We start from the raw sequence: 23,448 nt of genomic DNA, 5'->3' as shown, positions 1-23,448 counted from the left end.
TGGGGGGGGTTCACACAGTGTGAGGGATATAAATGATAAATGTCTAAGTATTACTTTGTCTTGTGCACCTGAAACTAAAAACAAAACAAAACAAAACAAAAAAACAGAAAAAAACAAACAAAAAAATGCAAATTTCCAGGTTCCATTAGAGGTTTACTAAATCAATATCTGTAGGATTAGAGCTCTGCAAACTTCATTTTAAACAAATATCCAGATGATTTTCATATACTTTAAAATTAGAGAGCAACTATACAATTAGACTACTATAAAAAAAAACTCAAAAAATTTTAAAAAAGAAAATTAGTAAACTGCTTTCTTGTCCACCATGAAATACAACTTATAATTTAATAATTAATTTTGGCAAATGCTTCTAATAACTTTAAAATAAAAGAGAAAACATTTCTATGAAAATCTTAGGCTAAAAAATATCAAATGTGAAATCACAGACTACTCAGGAATTTACAAAAATGGGAATCTTATGTATTTAAATCTATGGATTCTGCCAACATTTTACTCATAAAAATTCATGAAATTAAATCCACTTATTACTAAACAAGATATTAAGAAAATAAGTGAAATACATATTAAATTGAAGGAATTAGAAAAGAATCATGAAATAAATCCAATAAAAACAGGCAAAAATATAAAGCAAAAATCAGAATAAAAATAAAAACAAAATAAATCCAACTTATTTGCAATTAACAAATAAATAAAACAATAAGCTAACCTAATTAATAAAGAAACCATGATTGACAAAATGAAGTGAATTAAAAAAATATATAGTACTCTATGCCAACTCATTTTAAAATCTGAGTAAAACATATTTAATAAAAAAATAAACTAACACAATTTAGTTAAGAATACATGATTCACATGAATGGCTCAATATCCACAGATGAAATTGAAAAAGTTGTTAAAATATTACCCCTTTAAAAAAAATAGTTCCCCTTCTGACTTATTTTGCTTAGCATATGTGGACTCTAAAGAACAAAATAAATGAACAAACAAAACGGAAACAGACTCACAGATACACAAAACATTTTGATGGTTGCCAGATCAGAGGGGCTTGTGGGTAGGTGAAAAAGGGAAGGGATTAAGTACAAATTGGTTGTTACACAGTATTCACGGGCATGTAGGGTATAGCATAAGGAATATAGTCAATAATATTAGTCTCACATTACATAAATAGCCTCAGAATAACGATATTAATACTACTGCCAACAGTTCAATTTCTGACAGCAGTTAAATTTTATTATCGTTTTTTGCATATGCTTTCCCAATTTCCCCTTCTATTTTTAAATGGTTTTCCTATATCTTATCTGCATTGTCAGATCATATAACCATCACTCTCTCTCTTTTAACCTTCACCTAGTTCTACAAGTAACTGTATGTTTAATGCTCTACCAATACTTACATTGGTTCTTTCTAGGCATTTTGTTGTCTGAGACTCATTCTTCCGGGACTCATGAGAACAACATTTCCTTAGCTAACATCAGTTTATTTATGCCCTTTTCTGGCATATCAATTTTGCAGATAGAAAATTACATTTTCTTTCTTTCTGTATCTTTAATATGTTACTCCCTTGTCTTTTGGCAGTGATATTGTTGCAAACTCTTAGGATATCTACTTTTATTCCTAGTATAAGTCACTGGCTATTTTAGAGAGATGCCTGAGGCGTATATTTTTTAAGTTCAGTTATCATATTAGGATATGCCTCTGTATTGGTTGTTCTGAGTTAGTATTGTCAGAAAGGTAATTGTTTTTTTTCAATTTCTGGTTTCAAATTTTCTCTAAATTTCAGAAAATTTTTTGAGTTGGTGTTTTTAGAATTTGTTTTATTACCTTGCTGCTGTTTTCTTCTTTAGAGAACTCCTATTCCTGTAAGTTGCCTCTTCTTTGGCAATTTTTCAATATTTTATAGTTTCTCTAAAATCCTTCTTTGCTTCTTCATTCCTTTGTGATTTAATTTTTTTCTTTTTATCTTCTTTCAGGGCACTATTCTTTCATGTGTATTCATTTTTACATTCCTTATAGTTCAGACATTCTTTATAAAGTGATTTTTAAAAAACATTCTAATTCTTCCCGTTTTGTTATCTCATTTCTATTAGAAGGTTATGTTTTTGTTTTTGAAATCTTTTCTGTGAGCATGTCTTTTTGAAGTGCTTTCATTGTTTGTAGGAGAGGTATTCTGTTTCTTAGACTCCTTTTTCTAATTTTGGTAAGAGATTTGACTTACATTCTTTAATCTTAAATTTTTTTATATGAAATCACTTTCATATACACCTAAACTTTTATAAGGAGGGATAGGTCAGGACAACTTTTCTAACATAACAAAGCTTCCTCTTTTGTTGTTTTCTTATAGTATTAAAAGTGCAAGGGCTTCTTTCATGAAATGTCTTGGCTGTGTTTCTGTCCTTCATTGTTACCTGGAACGTCCATCTCTTTCGTCTCGGTTCTGCTCAATTTTGATTACCTTCTTGGGAGTTTTTCCTCACTGTGGGGCTTTGCCTGTAAGGAAGCTGTTCAGTTGTGAGTGTTCACATGGCACAGACTACTCCCTCCCCTTTACACCTCACTTAGGATCCTCACATTCAGCTGTTACTGGAGCAGACAAAATCCCTCAGTATAAGCTGCTTTTTCTACTTTTGTCCTCTGCTTGTTCTGGTGATTACTAGTTGGCTCTTGCTCTTAGGCTGATCTGAGGCAGCTTTCCTCTGCTTGCTGTACACAGTCAGGACCATGCAGTTCTTGAGGCTCTTGGTGGTTTGATCTCACTCACTTATATTTTGGATTTTTAGAGAATCTTGCCACCTAGACTTATGGTAAATGTTGTCCATGGGTTTTTGGCTTTGTTTCCTAGTTGCTCAGGCAGTTTTTATGCTGGAATTTGAAAAGATTCAAAAAATAAACCTCTGTTGCCACCATCTTTCCAAAATGTCATAACAACTTTTTCTTTAATGAAATAAGGAATTGATATTTTTCAACTTTATTGAGATATACTTGAGATAACATTGTGTAAATTTAAGGTATACAACGAGACGATTTGATACATATATGCTGCAAAATGATTACCACAATAAAGTTAGTTTACACATCTTTCACCTTGAGTAATTACCATTTTTTTGTTTTCGTTATTGTGAGAACACTTAAGATCTAATCTCTTAGCAACTTTCAAGTATAAAATACAGTATTGTTAACTATAATCGTCATGCCATACATTAGATTCTCAGAACTTAGTTTTCTTATAACTGGAAGTTTTTACCCTTTGACCAACATCTCTCCATGTCCTGGCTATTATGAATAATGCTACATTGAACATAAAGTGCAGATATCTTTTTGAGATAGTGATTTCATTTCATCAGATAGTGGGATTGCTGGGTCATATGGTAGTTCTATTTTAATTTCTTGAGGGGCCTCCATACTGGTTTCCATAGTGGCTGCACCAATTTACATTCCAACCAACAGTGTACAAGGATTCTCTTTTCTCCACATTCTCACAAGCATTTGTTATCTCTTGTCTTTTTGATAACAGCTATTCTAGCAGATGTGAGGTGATACCTCATTGTGGTTTGGCCAACAGGAAATCAGAGAAACACAGGGGAGTGAGTCACAGCAGACAGGCCATGTTCCTGGGTGGAAGGAACCTCTCCATTCAGCTCTCTCAGTCTTGGGGTTATGTTAACTTCTGTTGTTTTTTCAGGCCTAGGGGTGATAATGGCATCCTGTTTCCAACCCTTACCTTAGTGTACTCTCCCTTATATACTGACCATTGTATTAATATTTCCTCTGATTATCCAATTTGAATACGTTATTATTTCCTGCCAGGACCCTGATTCATAAAATTCTAAAACTTCTCATATTATTTTCAATAGATTTCTGACACCCTGGTGCTGAATTGGCTTGGGCTCTAGGTCGTGATTAGTCTCCTAACTACTTGTGAGCTGCCTTTTTACTCCCCTGCTGCCAATGTCTCTTGCTGTGAAATTGCTTAAACCTCAAAACAAAACAAAACAAAACAAAACAAAACAAAACAAAACAAAACCCTGCTGGGCAGGACATGTGTTCCAGTAGGACATCACCATCCGCAGGAGAATCCTTGGCCCTGGGATTCTAAACCTGGCATTAAACAGAACTAAACCTGCTGTTGCTGCCTTTGGTCTTTAACTAAGGGGGCCTAGTGAGGCCCAACCCCTTTGCCAATTCCTCCTCAAGACCCCATCTTCCCTTTGTTTCTCAATGTTGCAGGCCATGAGTACATTTTCTGTCGGCAACATCTTTTTGCTCTCACTTTTCCTTACATTGTTCACTAGCCTATCAGAAATTCCCCAATCTTCCTCAGAAGAAAATCTTTTGGACAATTCTAGCCTTCTCTCTTTGCTTATCTGCAAACTCCCACTCCAACAGTGAGAAACCTCGCTCCAACCATCTACCATCCCTTTACTCCTTTGTTCAACTCCAGTGTACATGTATAAAACCATCAGAATTGTTAACCAGTACCTCAACTTTATCAACTAGAGTGCAGTACTTATGTTTAGCTTCTTCTGCCTTTAGTTTTTACAAACTCCACTGTTTTCGGTTATGTAAGTCAGCATCCATTTCCCCTACTCTCTTAAGTGAGTTGTTTCATATATTTGAATACAGTTAAATTGTTTTATCACATTCTGCATTCCTTTGTGGGATTTTTTTCTCAAACTCCTAAATGATTTTTAAGAATTCGCATTCATTAAGCTTCATTCTTTGTGCTATAAAATTCAATTGTTTTTGACAAATGCACAGTCATATGGCCACAATTACAGTATCATATAGAGTAGTTTCGTCATTCTAAAAAATTTCTTATGCTTCACCTATTCAACTCTTCCTCCTCTCCTTCCTGGCAACCACTGATCTTTTATCATCTCTATAGTTTTGCCTTTTGCAGAATGTCACATAATTTGAATCATAGAGTATGTAGCTTTTGCAGACTAGCTTCTTTCACTTAGCAATATGCACTTTAATTTATCCATATCTTTTCATGACTTAATAGCTTATTTATTTTATCACTGAATAATATTCCATTGTATGTGTGTACAGCTGTTTATTAATCCATTCACCTATGGAAGGACATTTTGATTGCTTCCAGTTTTTGACAATTATGAAAACTTGCTATAAATATTTGCATGCAGGTTTTTGCATGGACATAAATTTTTAAATCACTTGGGCAAATACCTAGGAGTGAAATTGCTGAGTTGTATGGTAAAACTGTTAAGTTTTGTAAGAAACTGCCAAACTATCTTCCAAAGTGCTTCCACCATTTTGTATTTCCACCAGCAATGAATGAGAGTTCTTGCTCTGTATCCTTGGTAACATTTGTTATTGTCATTTTTTTTTTTTTTGATTTTAGTCATTCTAGTATGTGTGCAGTGATATCTCATTATTGCTTTAAGTGGCAATTCCGTGTGATGTTAGCATCTTTTCGTATGCTTATTTGCCATCTGTGTATATTCTATGGTAAAGTGTCTTTGTAGATCTTTCATCCATTTTTTAATTGTGTTATTTGTTTTCTTACTGTTGAATTTTAAGAATTCTTTGTATATTTTGAGTACAAGTTCTTTATCAGATGTGTTTTGCAAATACTTTCTTTTGGTCTGTGGCTTGTCTTTGGATTTTTTTATGAAACAGAAGTTTTTAATTTTAATAAGTCCAACTTATCAATGTTTTTTCATGGATCATGCTTTTGTTGTTGTATCTAAAAACTCATCACCTAACGCACCTAGATTTTCTCTCATGTTTTCTTCTACAAGTTTTATATATTTGCATTTTACATTTAGTTTATGATTCATTTTGAGTAAATTTTTTGTGAATGGCTTGTGTTTAGGCTTTTTTTTTTCTTTTTCTCATATGAATGTCCAGTTTTCCCAGCACCATTTTGTGGAAAGAGTATTTTTTTTTCACTGAGTTGCCTTTGTTCCTTTGTCAAAGATCAATTGACTATATTTGTGTGGATCTATTTCTGGGCTTTCTGTTCTGTTCCAATCATCTCTGTGTTTATTCTTTTGTCAATACCGTGCTGTCTTGATTACTGTAGCTTTATAGTAAGTGTTGAAATCAGGTAGCATAAGTCTTCCAACTTTGTTCTTCTTTAGTATTCTGTAGCTAGACTAGATCTTTTGCCCTCTACATAAATTTAGAATGTATTTAATATCTACAGAATACCTTGCTGGGAAATTGATTCACATTGCATTGAATCTATATATTAAGTTGAGAAGAACTGAAATCTTATCAATAGCGAGTCTTTCAATCCATGAACATAGAGTATCTCTCTATTTATTTAGATATTCTTTGATTTTTTTCATCAGAATTTAATAGTATTCTGCATATCTAGCTACCTTTCCATTTTAAAATTTTGGCTTGTGGTCCTCCTCAGAAACATCATAACAAGTAAAAACCATTCTGTCCATCCAATGCTCACAAAGATAGACACTGAAATTGTACTGTTCTTGTTATGGGCTTTGTTGGAACTAAAGTGTTACAAGGGTCCTATGTGCTTCTTGGCTTAGAAACCCAGGAAGTTATTATGACTCCTAAGCAGATTCTTCAAATTTCAACATATAAAAATTGTAGAGTTTGCTTAGGAATTTGCTCTCATCATTTGAATATAGTGAAAACCACTGGATTATCTCATGTCACTCTTTATACCTTACCTATTAGGCCGAACAGATATTACTAGTCTTCCTGTAATAGTTTTTGGTTTATGACAATGGGAAGGTAAACAGTCTCATAGAATTTTTGTTTACCTGATTAGTTCTTTTTTTTTAAAATATTTTATATTTCATCTCTTTTATTGAAGTATAATTGACATTTAAAATTGTATTAGTTTCAGGTGTACAACCTAATGATTTGATATTTATATATATTGCAAAATGAGCACCACAATAAATCTAGTTAACATCTATCACCATACATAGTTACAAAATACTTTTCTTGTAATGAGAAATTTTAAGATCTACTTTCTTTTTTTTTAATTTTTCTTTTAATTTATTAGTTTCAGGTGTACAAGACAAGGTAATACTTAGACGTTCATCATTTATATCCCTCACACTGTGAACCCCCTCCCCCCATCCACTATCCCTCCGACCTCACACTGAGCCATCACATTATATATATAAAATTATAGTTGGCATTCATTAATGTTTAGCTTCTGGTGTACAATGCCATGATACCTGATTAGTTCTTAATCTTTGAACTCAGAGTACCAATTTGGATCCAGTTCTGCTCTAATGATCTCATAGTAGATAGAAATAATTATTACATAATTTTTGGTCCTGAACCCAGGTAGTAATCACTGTTAATGGTAACTAATACTTGTATATAGTTTATAAGTTTACAAGCATTTTTATATCATTTTACATCCTTTTTAATTTTTTTAATCTTTAATTCTGTGACTTAGGAACTACTTGCTCCATTTTAAGAGAGAATGTCCACAAAACCTATTAGGAAGCTAAGTACTAAAAGCACTTTACTTTTCATAAGGGAAGAAACAGGCTCAGAGAAATGGGTCAGTCAGTGAGGAAGCTAGTCTCAATTCTGCGTGCTACCCAGTGCTTTCCATGGTACCATACATCCTGCCCTGCCCTTTCACTCTTATGCTTTTGAATGGTGAAATGACATCAGAGTCCCCAAAGGAAGAGTGAATAAATTAAAATGCCAGCAGAGATCAAGACCAGGTGCTACTGAGAGAAATGCTGTTCACTGGCTCCTACTCACTTGAAGGTGCTGGGATGGCCTATCATATGTATCACAAAATACATAGGAAGGTGGCATTTAGGACACAAAGAGTGCCTGTTCCCCAGCTAGGAGGAAAGAGATTAATACATTCAGTTTCAAATATCTACCCTAAATCAAGCTTTTGGTTCTCTGTGGAAGAAAAGGAAGAAAATAATATGCAAACGGTCCTGCTGGACCATGAAAAGCAGCATAACATAGGTATGCTAGATTCTGGAGCCAGAATGTCTGGGTTACAGCCCATAATTACTAGCTTTGCGAGTGATTATTCTGATCACCAATTCTGATGCGTCAGGGTTTTTCCCCATACCACCCAGCAAATTTTCAATACCAGTTGGGTGTCCTACAATTCAACTCAGTTCTCAGTTCTCTGAGACATTTATTAGTGAGAGAAATAAATGCAGAAATTAAAAAAAAACTGTAACACATTGAATCATGGAATAAAACATAGGAATAGTGATTTCTGTCATTCAAAAGGAATGCATTTTGTCTGAGTTACACATACATTATCTTGTTAGAGTTGCACTGACTCAAAGTTAATTCATATATTGGGACACAAAAAACAGAGGCTGTCCCAGTGACCCAGACTATGTCACAAATCTAAACCTAAGTCAGCCTGCACTTTTAGGAAATATCTGTCAAGGAAATCTAACATACACCAGTCAGAATCTTCCTGTCAAGTTTAGCTAGCTTACCTTACTCTAGAAAATAGGACCTGCTAGCCTTCTAAGGAAATCTCTAACCTCCTAGCCAATTGTACCCTGTTTTCTGAGTTACTTATTCTAACACTCCATAAAACTCGTTCTTGCCCAAAATTCCTTGGGAAGAGTGTTTCAATCTTAGCCATATAGATTTTTGAGTTAAGAAAAATTATAGCAATCATTTAGTCCAATCACTTTAAAGCAACTTTTTGGATAACTTTTAATTTTGATGTAATTCCAAATTTGCATAAAATTTGCAAGACTAGTAGGAATAACTCCTGTGTATCCGTATCCTTTACCCAGGTTTACTAATTGTTAACATTTTGTCCCATTTGCTTTCTCATTTTAGTTCTCTCTCTCTCTCTCCTCTGTCTCTTTATCTCTGTCACACACACACACACACACACACACACACACACACACACATTTTCTGAAGCATTTCATTGCACCATTTGTCAAAAATATTGTCTTTTGCCCATGAAATGGTTTTGCACCCTTCTCAAAAATCTTTGACCATATACATGGAGTTTATTTCTGGACAATTTAGCTGGTCTACATATCTGCCTTTTAGGCGAGTGCCACATTGATTACCTTGGCTTTGTAGTTAAGTTTTAAAATCAGGATGTGTGAGACCTCCAACCTCGTACTTTTTTTTTTAAAGATTATGAATTTTAGGATAAAGTTTTATTTTTCTGCAAAAAACAGTGTTGGGATTTTGATAGGGATTGCATTGACTCTGTTAATCTCTTTAGGCAGTGTTGAGACCTTAACAATATATCTTCCAATCCATGAACATGGGATGTATTTCCATTAAATTTATTTGCTTTTAAAACACTAAATTTATAGTGATTTGTTTTAGCAGCATGAGAGACTAATATACTGGCTAAATAAGTGCATCCGTATTCAATGTGTCTAGTGGTTTACTTGATTTTAAAAGATCACTTAAAGATGGAAAGTACAGGTTATTCATTATGAATGTCTGGGACTTTCTACCCATCTCCCTTCATGATGAGCCTATCTTCCTCTCTTGCTGCTAAGGACTCTGCTATCACATGTGAAGAGAATCCTAGCTCCTCCATCTATCTTGGCTCAGGCCTCAGAGCTGTGGACGGGGCTATCAAAATCATTTAGCCACAGCTGAGCTGGCCTGGATGAGGAAAATTGTCCAGCCAACTCAAAGAATCATGAAAAATAGTACATGTTTGCTGTTTTAAGTCCCTAAGACATTGTGTGGTTTGTCATGCAGTAACTATTAATTAATACATCCTCTCTCCAAAGAGACCTTCTCCTGACCACTCTAAATGAAAGCCTTTTGGCTCTTATAATCAGTGTGCCCAGTTATTCTGCTTTGTCTTCTTCAAAGCCCTTATCTCTCTCTGAAAGTTATTTTTATTTCTTTAGTTATTTTATGTTTGAAAACATAGGATAGGAACCCTAGAAAAGCAGGGATCTCATCTTGTTCACTGCGATGACTTCAGCACCCAGAGAGTTCCTGACACTTAACAGGTACTCAGTAAATAGTTGTTTAATAAGTGTCTGAATTTAAAAAATGTATTTTACCTCTTTCCTTATATCTTCTATTTAATGAGCTGAGATTTGAGTATACAATATATTGTATTATTAAACCAATGAATTATGCTTATAATCTATAAAACTTACTCCCAGATTTTTGCAGTTGGTCGAAGCTATTGTTGACGTCCAATAGATTTGTAATTTGTTATTTTCTTATGACTTTATCAACAAATTTGCTGAAGGTTGGGAAAAAACTACCTCAGGAGTTGTTTGGAAGCTATATTTTTAAACCAGAAATCTAATTATGATGTCTTAACACGAGATAGATTATCTTGTCATTCATTTAGTTTTATGGATTCAATTTTGGAATTAAACAATTCAATTCCCTGAAAACGAATCCTTTACTTTAAAAATGTTGCCAATAGGTGGCACTCCTGACCCACAATCTATTAGTCTGAATTGAAATAAGAAGCTATTACATATATATTTTTTAAAATTTTAACTTTGTTGAGATATAATTGACATATAAAATTATAAGATATTTAAAGTGTACATTGTGGTGATTTGATATACGTATATATTACATTCTGAAACGATCCACCCATCTAGTTATTTCATGTAGTTATCCTTTTCTTCTTTTCTTTTTCTCTTTTTATTTTATTTGGTGACAACACTTCAATTTTACTCTGTTAGCAAATTAAATTAAACAATACAGTGTTGTCAACTATAGTCACTAAATTTTAGAGCCTCAGACCTTACTCATTTTATAGCTGAAATTTTGTACCCTTTTATCAACCTCTCCCTATTTCCCCCAGCCTTTGGCAACCACTTTTCTACCATTTCTATGAATTTGACTTCATATATATATATATATATATATATATATATATATATATATATATATATATATGCTCCCCCCCACACACACATGTAAGGATGCCATGCAATATCTGTCTTGCGTATTCATTTCTGTACCTGGCTGTTCTCAGAGTTTAACACCAGCTGCTCCCTCTGCAGACTCAGTCAAAGCAATTTGTTTTTGGCAACCTTCCTAATTTTTTGTATTCTGCAGTCTTGGTCCTAATACCAGCTATGCAAACCTTGGGGTTTCATGTGATTTTGAATTTTATTTAAATTCATAAGCAAATCAATTAAATGAGTCATAATGTAAAGAATAGTTAGTAGTAGTCCAGAACTAAATTCCAGACGTTTTCAACAAAATCTGAGAGCTAAGAACTCTGAGAGAAAATAATTGCAATGAGAGGGTTCATCTGTTTTTGGAGTAGGAGCATTAGAACAGATCCTGTTAAATTTTTTATACTTATAGAGAATTATGAGTTTAATTCTATTTGTAAACATTTATTGGAAACTACTAGTAGATTAGAAATTTATTTATATAGTCTTGTATAATCTGGCCACTGAAAAGAAATTTTATTGTCATCTCACACAGCACTCCCTTCCTTAATCTGTACTGTAACGACAATAGCCTCCTTTCAGCCAACAGAAGAATCCATCTCATTCCTGCTGTTGAATTTTTGATCCAGTCCCTCGACCTAGAATACCCTTTCTTCTCTTCTTTACTTATTCAACTCCTAGCTCTTCATACATCTCAGTTCAATCATCACCTCTGCAGGGAAGTTAGGTACAGAGTTCCTATTCTTCAAATTACTCAATTTATAACTGCACTTTATTATAATGTCTGTCTTTCTCACTACACTGTGAACTTCTAGAAAGCAAACCTGCCGTGCCCACCATAGTGTCCTCATACCTAGCATATTATCTAGCACGGTAGACATTGCTAGACATGGTAGACATTCAATGAATATTTGCTGACTTAATGAATAGATTTTTGATTCCAGTGGTTTTTCGGGGGCTAGGTAATGGTGAATAAAAGGTAAATGGATCAGTGTTAGCTTTGAAATTTTGTATCTGTTTCTATGTTCACTGGAATAATCTGAGAGTAGAAGAAAAATAAAGAGAAACTGACATTTTTTGGCATGATGTAAATTTTTATCTCAATGAGTATGGTGTGGTTGTGTTTGTTAAAGAGCATCTGTAAAATGTTTTTCTTTCTCAGGACAGGTTTACTGAAATGGATGTTTCCAGTCTGAATTTGGCGCTTTTTGCAGCACAATGTCTTTGCAATTTTTTAAAAAAAACGGAATGCCTCTAAGTGGGTCATATACCCTGTTTTATAGCACTCTCCATCTTGCCAATGTATCATTCTTCACACCTTTAATTTTTATCAGTTCCATGGTATTTAAACACCTTTGAGTCTGTGAATGTTGATTAGACTCAAATGCCTGAGAATTAATGGTAGAAATGGGGATCAAATGGGTTTGCAGAGCCACAGGGAATAAAAATGCTGGGAGTCTTGGGATTTTTATGGGAACTGATATAAACAGAGGTACAGTGCAAGGTGTGATAAGTCCCGATATTTCCAACTGTGGTGGTAAGCACGGTTGTTGGACACTTAACTGGGTGTCTTCCTGGAAGCACCTGGAGGGTCTCCTCTTGGTTTTGTTTAGGGACATGTAGAGGCTGAGAGAGTGGCAGTACTCACTGCTGGCATGCTGAGCTCTTGGTAGTTCTTTATTACTCCTAATGCAACATAAAACAAATAAAATCAAAGGTATCCTCTCTAAAAGAAAACAATAAACAACTTCACTTTTGAATATGCAAAAATCTTTAAAATCTTCAAATAATAAGTTTCACTGTGTTGCAAAAGCCTTAACAGAATAGTGTTATAACTAATGTTTATTCCTCCTTGGGATGCTTTAACATAAGACACGTATTAGTGTAATTCTCATTATTGCATTAAACCTGAAAACCATATTGATCACTTTCGGGTGTGATAAAAATATATTTGACACAATTCAGCAAACATTTATGTTAGATGCCAGCATTCAGAAGATCTCTGATAACAGACTAATAAGAAACATACTGAGGTTCCTCAAAAAATTAAGAACAGAACCACGATATGATCCAGAAATCCCACTTCTGGGTGTGTATCCAAAGGAAATGAATCAATATGTCAAAGAGATATCTCCACCCCCGATGTCTATTGCAGCATGAGTCACAACAGCCAACACATGGAAACAACCTAAGTGTCCACTGACAGATGAATGGGTAAAGAAAATGTGGTGCGCATGTACAATGAAATATTATTCAGTCATAAAAAAGAAGTAAATCCTGCCTTTTGCTACAACATGGATGGACCTTGAGGGCATTATACGAAGTGAAATAAGTCAGACAGAGAACGACAAATACTGTATGTTCTCACTTATACATAGAATGTAAAAATACTGAACTCAAAGGTATCAAGAGTAGAATGGTGGTTTCCAGAGACTTGGGCTGTAGGGGAAATCGGGAGATGTCGATCAAAGGGTACAAACTTGCAGCTAAAAGATGAATAAGTTCTCGGGATCTAATTTACAGAGTCATGACTATAATTAACAATACTGTATTATACGCTTAAGAGACTAGATCTTAAATGTTGTCATCACACACACAAAAGGTAATTATGTGAGGGGATGATGGTGTTAACTAACTTTATTGTGGTAATTTTTTTACTACATATACATTTATTAAATCATCACATTGTACAGCTTAAACTTTCATACATGTCAATAACATCTCAATAATGCTGGAGAAAAAAAGAATGCCATGTAAATGTTATACTTTATTTGCATTAAAGATTGCTTTCTAATTATTTGTGTGTTTTAAATGAGTTCTTTTTCTTTTGTGAAGTAAAGATTACTATATTAGACATACAGGCTATTGAATGTAATATGCATATATATGCAGTTCCTAAAATCATTCTTAAAATGAAAACAATTTAGATATTATCATTATATTCAGAAATTGGTGAAGGATATTTTAAATATCATATCTATTAGTCAGAATTTTTAAAGAAATACTGAATAATAAATAGAATGTAAAAAATGAGGTTTAAATATTACAGAAGAGAAAGAATATCATTACTTGCAAATGTTATAATTGTCTACCTTTAAGACATTGAAATTTGGGGTAACAAGACTTGTACCAGACAAAACAGACTTTAAAATAAAGGCTACAGAGACAAAGAAAGATCAAGTAATCTCATTTCTGGGTATTTATCTGAAGAAATCCAAAACACTACTTTGAGGGGATGTGTTCATGCTCGTACATATGTTCATTGCAGCATTATTTACAATAGTCAAGCTATAAAGGCAACCTGACTGTCCCTGAATGGATGAATGGATAAAGAAGAGGTGGTACATATATACATTGGAATATTACTCAGCCATTATTAGAAAGAATGAAATCTTGCCATCTGTGACAACATGGATAGACCTAGAGGGTATTATGTTGAGTGCAGTAAGAGAAAGACAAATGTCATTTTATTTCACTTATAAGTGGAATATAATGAACAAAACAAACAAACAAACAAACAAACAAACAAAACAGAAAGAAATAGATACAGAGAACATTTTGATGTTTGCCAGATGGGAGGAGAGTTGGGGATAGGTGAAAAGGGACAGGGATTAAGAAGTACAAATTTGTTGTTACACAGTAGTTATGGGGATGTAGGGAATAGCAAAAGGAATATAGTCAATAATATTGTAGTAACTATGTGTGGTGTCAGATGGGTTTTAAATTTATCGGGGTGATAGATGGGAGGGGTGTTGGGGGCAGGGTGAGAAAGGTGAAGGGATTATGAAATATAAATTGCAAGTTACAAAATAGTCGATGGGATGTAAAATAAAGCATAGAGAATATAATCAATAATATGGCAATAACTATGTATAATGCCAGGTGGGTAGTAGATGAGTTACGGGGATCACTTCTTAAATTATGTAAATGTCCAACCACTATGCTATACACCTGATGTAATGTATAGCATAGGGAATATAGTCAATAATATTGTGATAGCATGGTATGGTGTTAGATGATTGTTGGACTTATCATGGTGATCACCTCTTTAGGTATATAAATGTTGAATAATAATGGTGTACACCTGAAACAAATATAATGTACATTAGCTATATTTTAATAAAAATTAAAAAAACGATTGTTGCAGGATTACTTTTTGCATGTGTGATGATATGTGATATGGTAACATCTCATTTACTAACTTACAAATTAGGAATTGATACATAATTATGAATATTTTCTGAGACAAACTTATGCCCATGACTCTAGTTGTGAATTAAAATGTGTGTCAAATATCAAGACTAGAAAATGAAGATAAAATCTAACTTTAGAGGTGAAGGTTTATCTTCTTTATGACCACAGACTTAGATCATTGGGAAAAAAGGAAAACAAACAATAACAATAATAACAAATTTCATATATCAGATCCATACCTTACATCATTGGGCAGGCATGGATATATGTTGAAATCCCATAGAGTTAACTGCAGGTATTTACAGACAGTCTATTTTGATAATTCTAACCTGCATTCGTAATGTGCATTCTAAACACCATACATTGGAAAAAAAACACCACAAACATATATTGGGCAAATAGAAAAGATAAAAATGGCACAAATGGCCCAATCATCCAATCTCCCATCTCTGGCCTGACTCCCAGATCTGAGGGTCACCTATGAGATAGACATAGTTTAAAGGTGACATAATTTTAAATGGCTCCATGAGGACCATGCCTGAAGTGTTTTGGATCCATAACTTTTTAATCTCTGGGAGAACCACAAAAGTAGGGCTAGGTGTGTGCTCTGATGTTTGTTGAAGCTTTATTTACGGTGGTCAAGACATGAAAACAACCAACATGTCCTTTGATAGATGATTGGATAAAGAAGATGTGGTGCATATACACAATGGAATACTATTCTGCCAGAAGAAAAGATGAAATAGTGCCATTTGCAACAACATGGATGGATCTTGAGATTATTATGCTAAGTGAAATAATTCAGACAGAAAAAGCCAAGAACCATATGATTTCACTGATATGTGGGATATAAAACTGAAAGCAGCAAAGGAAGAAGATAAACAAATAAAGAAACAAAAACTTATAGACAATAGTATTGTGGTTACCAGAGGGTATGGGGGAAGCAGGATCGTAGATGAGGGTAAGGGGGATCAAATATATGGTGATGGAAGGAGAACTGACTCTGGGTGGTGAAAACACAATGTCATATGTAGATGATGTATTATAGAATTGTACACTTGAAACCAATGTAACTTTATGAACAATTGTCACCCCAACAAACTTTAATTAAAAAAATTGTTTGAACACCAACTGTGTTACATTCAGTGAACAGGGCTCTTTCCACCTCAATCTGCTTTTGTTCACAGAAACCAAATCAACTTTTCTCTTGCCCCTTTCTCTATGGCATAAGGAAGGAGGTCTAAATACTGTTTGGCTCAAGGAGCCATATTTAATAAATCAAACATTTGTTTTACTGGCTGAGTCATATACCCTGCACACAGTTAACTTTAATTAATTAAAAATATGAGCCAACTTATTATTTAAGTCCAACTATTTTCAGTGGAAACCAAGGTACTGTAGAAGAAACTTCCAGTTGTACAGGCTAATATCTGCTTTACTTTTTGTCATCCTAACCAAACTAACCATCATAAATAGAATTTTGAAAATTATCTTTTTTTAAAAAAAATTATTGGGGTGACAATTGTTAGTAAAATTACATAGATTTCAGGTGTACAATTCTGTATTACATCATCTATAAATCCCATTGTGTTCACCACCCAGAGTCAGTTCTCCTTCCATCACCATATATTTGATCCCCTTTACCCTCATCTCCCACCCCCACCCGCTTACCCTCTGGTAACCACTAAATTATTGTCTGTGTCTATGAGTTTTTGTTTCTCATTTGTTTGTCTTGTTCTTTTGTTGTTTTTGGTTCATATACCACATATCAGTGAAATCATATGGTTCTCTGCTTTTTCTGTCTGACTTATTTCACTTAGCATTATACTCTCAAGATCCATCCATGTTGTCACAAATGTTCCTATATCATCTTTTCTTACCGCCAAATAGTATTCCATTGTGTATATATACCACTACTTCTTTATCCATTCATCTATTGAAGGACATTTTGGTTGTTTCCATGTCTTGGCCACCGTAAACAAAGCTGCAATGAACATTGGAGCACATATATCTTTATGAATAAATGTTTTCAGATTTTTTGGGTAGATACCCAGGAGAGGGATTGCTGGGTCATGTGGTAATTCTATTCGTAATTTTTTGAGGAACCTCCACACTGCCTTCCATAATGGCTGCACCAGTCTGCATTCCCACCAACAGTGTATGAGAGTTCCTTTTTCTCCACAGCCTCTCCAACACTTGTTACTGCTTGTCTTGTTGATGATAGCCATTCTGACTGGGGTGAGGTGATATCTCATTGTGGTTTTTATTTGCATTTCTCTGATTATTAGTGATGTTGAACATTTTTTCATATGTCTATTTGCCATTTGTAAGTCCTCTTTGGAGAAATGTCTCTTCAGGTCGTCTGCCCATCTTTCAGTTGGGTTGTTTGTTTGTTTTTTGTTGTTGAGTTTCATGAGTTCTTTGTATATTTTGGATATTAGCCCCTTATTGGAGGCACTGTTTGCAAAAATCTTCTCCCATTCAGTTGGTTGCCTCTTTATTTTGTCGATGGTTTTTTTTTGCTGTGCAGAAGCTTTTAAGTTTCATTTAGTCCCATTTGTTTATTTTAGCTTTTACTTCCATTGCCTTTGGAGTCAAATTCATAAAATGCTCTTTGAACCCAAGGTCCATAAGTTTAGTACCTACGTTTTCTTCTATGCAGTTTATTGTGTCAGGTCTTATACTTAAATCTTTGATCCATTTTGAATTAATTTTGGTACATGGTGACAGATAGCAGTCCAGTTTCATTCTTTTGCACGTGGCTATCCGATTCTCCCAGCACCATTTATTGAAGATGCTGTCTTTTCTCCATTGTATGTTTTTTGCTTCTTTGGCAAAAATTATCTGTCCACATTTATGTGGTTTTATTTTTGGGTTCTCAAATCTATTCCATTAGTCGGTGTGTCTGTGTTTCTGCCAATACCATGCTGTTTTGATTATTGTAGCCTTGTAGTATAAGCTAAAGTCAGGGAGTGTGATACTTCCAGTATTGTTCTTTTTTCTTAAGATTGCTTTGGCTGTTCAGGGTCTTTTGTGGTTTCAAACAAATCTAATGATTTTTTGTTCTATTTCTTTAAAAAATGCCATTGGGATTTTGATGGGGATTGCATTAAATCTGTGTATTGCTTTGGGTAATATGGCCATTTTAACTATGTTGATTCTTCCAATCCATGAGCATGAAATGTCTTTCCATTTTTTTGTGTCTTCTTTAATTTCTTTTAAAAATGTCTTATAGTTTTCAGCATATAGCTCTTTCACATCCTTGGTTAAGTTTATTCCTAGGATTTTATTCTTTTTGCTGCAATTGCAAAAGGAATTGTTTTTTGTAATTCTTTGTCTGAGATTTCATTGTTAGTATATAGGAATGCAATGGACTTTTGTACGTTGATTTTGTAGCCAGCAACTTTACTGTATTCGTTGATTGTTTCTAACAGCTTTTTGGTGGAGTCTTTAGGGTTTCTTGCGGGGAGCCATTGATGCGCCCCCCCCCTAGGGCGTTTGTCTTAGAAATATTTGGCTGAGTTTCACAGTAACTTGCTTATCTAGAAGCTTACAAGAACAGGGAGGTTGGCTACATGTGAAGGTCAGCATGTTCCAAACGCCAAGAAACAAGGAAGATAAAAAACACAAAAGTCACCACATTCTGTAAATAACGGTGGGAATGTTCCTGCTTATGTGCTGTATAAATTGGCTGAGACAAATAAACTCGGGGCTGCTGGGTTCTTCGGGACTAGCAGTCCTCCCAACCCCATCTTTCGTTTCTGTCTCTTTTCTGTATCCTCACCCCCTCAGTCAGGTCATCTGCTCGACTGGCCGGCAGGCTCCGGCAAGTGGCGCCCGAACAGGGACCTGAAAACCTGGGACCACGGTAGAGGACACTGCTCGGGAAAAGCGCGCAAGTGACTCGGACACGTGAGTCGGTAAGGGAGCGGTTAGTAGATATATAGTTGGGAGTAAAAAATTATGGGGCAAGAGAATAGCAAAGCGCTATTTGTACAGGTCTTAAAGACCATGCTCCGTTCAAGGGGCACTAAGGTTAGCACCACACAGCTGCACTCTTTTCTGCAGTTTGTAGAGGAGGTTTGTCCATGGTTCCCAGAAGAAGGGACAGTTAGCTCGAAAACATGGACAAAGGTTGGAGAGAGAGTGCAGGATTATTATACTGCCCACGGACCTCAACTGGTCCCAGTAGAGACATTTGGGCTATGGACTTTAATTAGAGACTGCTTAGATCTTAGACATGAGGGCTGTAGGCTAGAAAAGGTAAAACAGGCAGAAAATGTGGAGCTTCCCGTTTCTGCCTCTGCTCCGGAGGAAGGAGAGGAGGGGGAGGGAGCTCCGATATACAATAATGAACCTACTTATCAGGAAGTGCCGGATGAGCTATGGAAAGAATTAGATCTAAAAGATCAAAAAGGTTTGGAAGAAACTGCAGCTAAGTATGATAGGGAGAAATATCCCCCTGTAGTGGCTACAGCTCAAGAAAGTAGACAGCCCACTGATCCAATTTATACACTTTCTCAGCAAATAAAAATTCTTCAGGGACAGCTAATAAAACTTAAGGTTGCTCGAAAGGAAAAAGATTGCCTCGGACCTCCCCAAGTGCCTTATACTGGGAAAAGCGTTTCCAGACCTCCCCTGATTGCTTACACCGGTCCATGAAATCCCAGGGGTAGGGATCCCCCTGTAAATAATTTCACTGCTCCGCCTCCTGAGGAGCCTCGCATATGGGATCCCCCATTCACCTACAGCGGTGATAATTCAACAAACTGACTTGGTAGAGTGGCTGTTTCTACCTAATAATTTTGTCAAATCACTCCCAACTTATTTGGAATTAATTTCAGAGCTTGTTTTATGAGCTCACACTTAAGTTCTTTATTTAAACGGAATCTAAGCTGATAAAATAGTAGTCCCGTTTAAAAAACAACAAATTATATACTTAAATACCCATTCTAAAATCTGACAAGTTGCTATTTGTGGATATTTTAAAATTATTAATAATAACTATCCAAAAAATAAATTGTTTCAATTCCTTCTAAAGACCAGTTGGATTCTCCCTAAGAGATTAAGTCCAGCTCCAATTTCAAAAGCTGTAACAGTTTTTACTGATGGGTCTAGTAACGACAGGGCAGCGATAATAAGTGAAATAAATCAACAAGTCATTCAAACTAATTGCACCTCTACACAGAGAGCAGAGTTACTTGCTGTATTAACTGCCTTATAGGATTATACTAAACCTTTAAATATTGTCTCTGATTCAGCTTATGTAGTTTACACAGTAAAAAACATTGAGACGGCGTTACTGTCTAATAACTCAAGCCCGTCTCTCCAGTTTCTTTTTAATCAGCTTCAACAGGTGGTTAGAAACCGACAACATCCATTCTTCATTACTCATATACGTGCCCACACCTCCCTACCGGGACAACTGATGCGTGGCAATGCTGTTGCTGATTCATTGATTGCTAATGTTCTAATTACTGAGGCAACTGAGTTTCATTCTTTAACCCATACAAATGCTGCTGGCCTTCAAGCTCATTTTCCTATTACTTACAAATAGGCCAGACATATAGTTCAAACTTGCCCAACCTGCCAAATTGTTAATGTTTCTCAAGAGTACAGCAGATCGCTTTTGGCATCCTTCTGCCAGCCCCCAGGCCTTGGTTAAATGGAAGGACCCACTTACGGGTTCGTGACAAGGCCCAGACCCGGTCCTCATATGGGGCCGAGGATATGTTTGTGTTTTTCCACAGGATGCTGACGCCCCGAGGTGGCTCCCGGAAAGACTGGTACGCCATGCGAAAAAATCTAAGGAGTGGAGGGACCAGCAGCCCCTAGACCCTAAAGACAGTGATGATGAGTCCAGTTGAATCTCCACAGACGCGCAGCTCCTCAGTGGTAACTTCTCAAAAGATGTTCCTGACCGTGCTGGTCCTGCTAGGCGCAGCCTCAAAGAGTCAGGGACAAGGGAATAACTATTGGACATACGTGCCTAACCCCCCATTGCTCCAACCGGCTGCCTGGGATCATCCAGAGATTCCTGTCTACACCAACAACACTTGGTGTATGGGTGGTTTTTCCAGCAGCCACATTCGTCCGACAAAGGCGGAAAACTTCAGTTTTGATGGCCTATCCACAGGGAGGCCCATTTGCTTCACAAAAAACCCCGGGGACAAGAACAACTGTCTCCTAGTTAACCTGACTCTATCCAGAAGGAGCTACTTGGTCCAGATAAACAGTCCCCTCAAGGATGGGGACAATGAGTTCCAACAAATCACCACCAATTTGACCAATTGGGAAGTTTGGATGACAAAACTCACAGGAGCAGGAGTGCCAAATATTACATCGGGAGCACCTGATTTCCCTGTTTGTGAACGCGACAACAACAACCATACGGGACAACCTGTATGGCTTAGGTGCCGTGGGACTAACGGTACGGTGTATAATACCAGTAACTCAGGGTATTTGGTAAATTGGGGTCTTCAAGAAAAAGACAATATGGGAAAATTATATCTGGTAGAGACTCTATTAACTATGGACGGCGGCCCCATACAGTCTTATTTGTGGCGGTTGGTGGCCGCTATGGGGGGGGAGACTGGGGATCCACGAGGGAATGTACAGGTTGTACGGGTTAATGTTGGCTATTACAAAGTACAGGCCTGCGTGCCAGAACCCTATGTACTTCTAATTGGAAATGTGACAATAACTTCTGCCGAAAGTCATTGGAATGTTAGTTGTTATAATTGTACCCTTACTAATTGTGTTTATAATATCTCTGCCACTAGCAAACTTGTACTCCTACATCAACCTTCTTTTGTAATGGTACCCGTAAACCTTACGGGTCCCTGGTATAGTGATGAGGGAGTTCAGCTATTCAAGCAAGTTACTGAATTGCTTTCACGCCCAAAACGCTTTGTAGGTCTCCTTGTAGCAGGTATTGCTGCCTTAGTTACTCTGATTGCTGCTGCTACTACCGCAGCTGTCTCTCTTTCTCAATCTATTCAGACTGCACAATATGTCAATCAGCTATCTGCTAATGTTACACAAACTCTTGCTATCCAAGAAGCTATAGATCAAAAAGTAGAAGAACGCTTAAATGCATTGTATGACACTATGTCTCTCATAGGAAGAGAGGTACAGAGTATAAAACTACGCATAAATCTGGACTGCCATGCAAACTTTAAACATATTTGTGTGACCCGAAAGGTTTATAATAAGTCTGATTATGGTTGGGATAAAGTTCAAAAACATCTTGCAGGTATTTGGCATCATGATAATGCCTCTCTAAATTTGATACAATTACATCAAGATATTCTAGCCCTAAGAGAAGCACCTCAGCTGGATACTTCCCTTGCCGAAATGGCAAAACAGATGGTTGAAGGGATACAATCCCGCTTCCCATCTCTTACAGCCTGGCAACATGGAATAGGAGCCCTCATTGGACTTGCGGGCTTGGTGCTTCTTGGGTTACTGATATTTCCCTGTGTGCTTCAATTGATTATCCGAGACCTCTCAGCAACTAAAGTCACCTTACATAGGTTGCTGTTACATACCAAAAGACAAAAACGCCCTGATACCATGCTATAACTCTCCGCGAGAGCAAAGAGGTGCCCCCATAAATAAGTGATTTTGCCGATGACGAGTAAGTCTCTCTCTTGGTACAGGACAACTCAAGCCAGGCGGCATCCGATAAAATAGGATGTACATTGCCAAAGACGAGTAAGATCCTTTGATACAAGGTGAGACAACTTAAGACAGGCGTCACTTGGGATAAGCACCTTAGCTCTATAAAATAAAAAGGGGGGAGATGCGGGGAGCCATTGATGCGCCCCCCCCCTAGGGCGTTTGTCTTAGAAATATTTGGCTGAGTTTCACAGTAACTTGCTTATCTAGAAGCTTACAAGAACAGGGAGGTTGGCTACATGTGAAGGTCAGCATGTTCCAAACGCCAAGAAACAAGGAAGATAAAAAACACAAAAGTCACCACATTCTGTAAATAACGGTGGGAATGTTCCTGCTTATGTGCTGTATAAATTGGCTGAGACAAATAAACTCGGGGCTGCTGGGTTCTTCGGGACTAGCAGTCCTCCCAACCCCATCTTTCGTTTCTGTCTCTTTTCTGTATCCTCACCCCCTCAGTCAGGTCATCTGCTCGACTGGCCGGCAGGCTCCGGCAGTTTCTATATATAGCATCATGTCATCTGCAAAGAGTGATAATTTAACTTCTTCATTCTCAATTTGGATGCCTTTTGTTTCTTTCTCTTTCCTGATTGCTCTGGCAAGGACTTACAACACTATGTTGAAAAGCAGAGGTGATAGCGGACAGCCCTGTTGTGTTCCTGAACGTAGAGCAAAGGGCTTCAGTTTT

The 23,448-nt window shown here is 36.2% G+C and overlaps 1 protein-coding gene across 1 annotated transcript; it reads left to right on the top strand.

The window, feature by feature from the left end:
• Positions 1 to 20,936: 20,936 nt before the first annotated feature.
• LOC308501857 (endogenous retrovirus group K member 13-1 Env polyprotein-like) lies at positions 20,937 to 22,667 on the top strand (the record flags this gene model as incomplete). Its single annotated transcript, XM_081058948.1, has 1 exon — positions 20,937 to 22,667. The coding sequence occupies one exon, from the start codon at positions 20,937 to 20,939 to the stop codon at positions 22,665 to 22,667; it is 1,731 nt and encodes a 576-aa protein (XP_080915074.1).
• Positions 22,668 to 23,448: the final 781 nt, after the last annotated feature.

This window comes from Rhinolophus hipposideros (genome assembly GCF_964194185.1).
Source record: "Rhinolophus hipposideros genome assembly, chromosome: 9".
Classification (NCBI taxonomy): Eukaryota; Metazoa; Chordata; class Mammalia; order Chiroptera; family Rhinolophidae; genus Rhinolophus; species Rhinolophus hipposideros.
The sequence above is the reverse complement of the archived record's forward strand: the minus strand, read 5'-3'. Positions and strand labels throughout refer to the sequence as shown.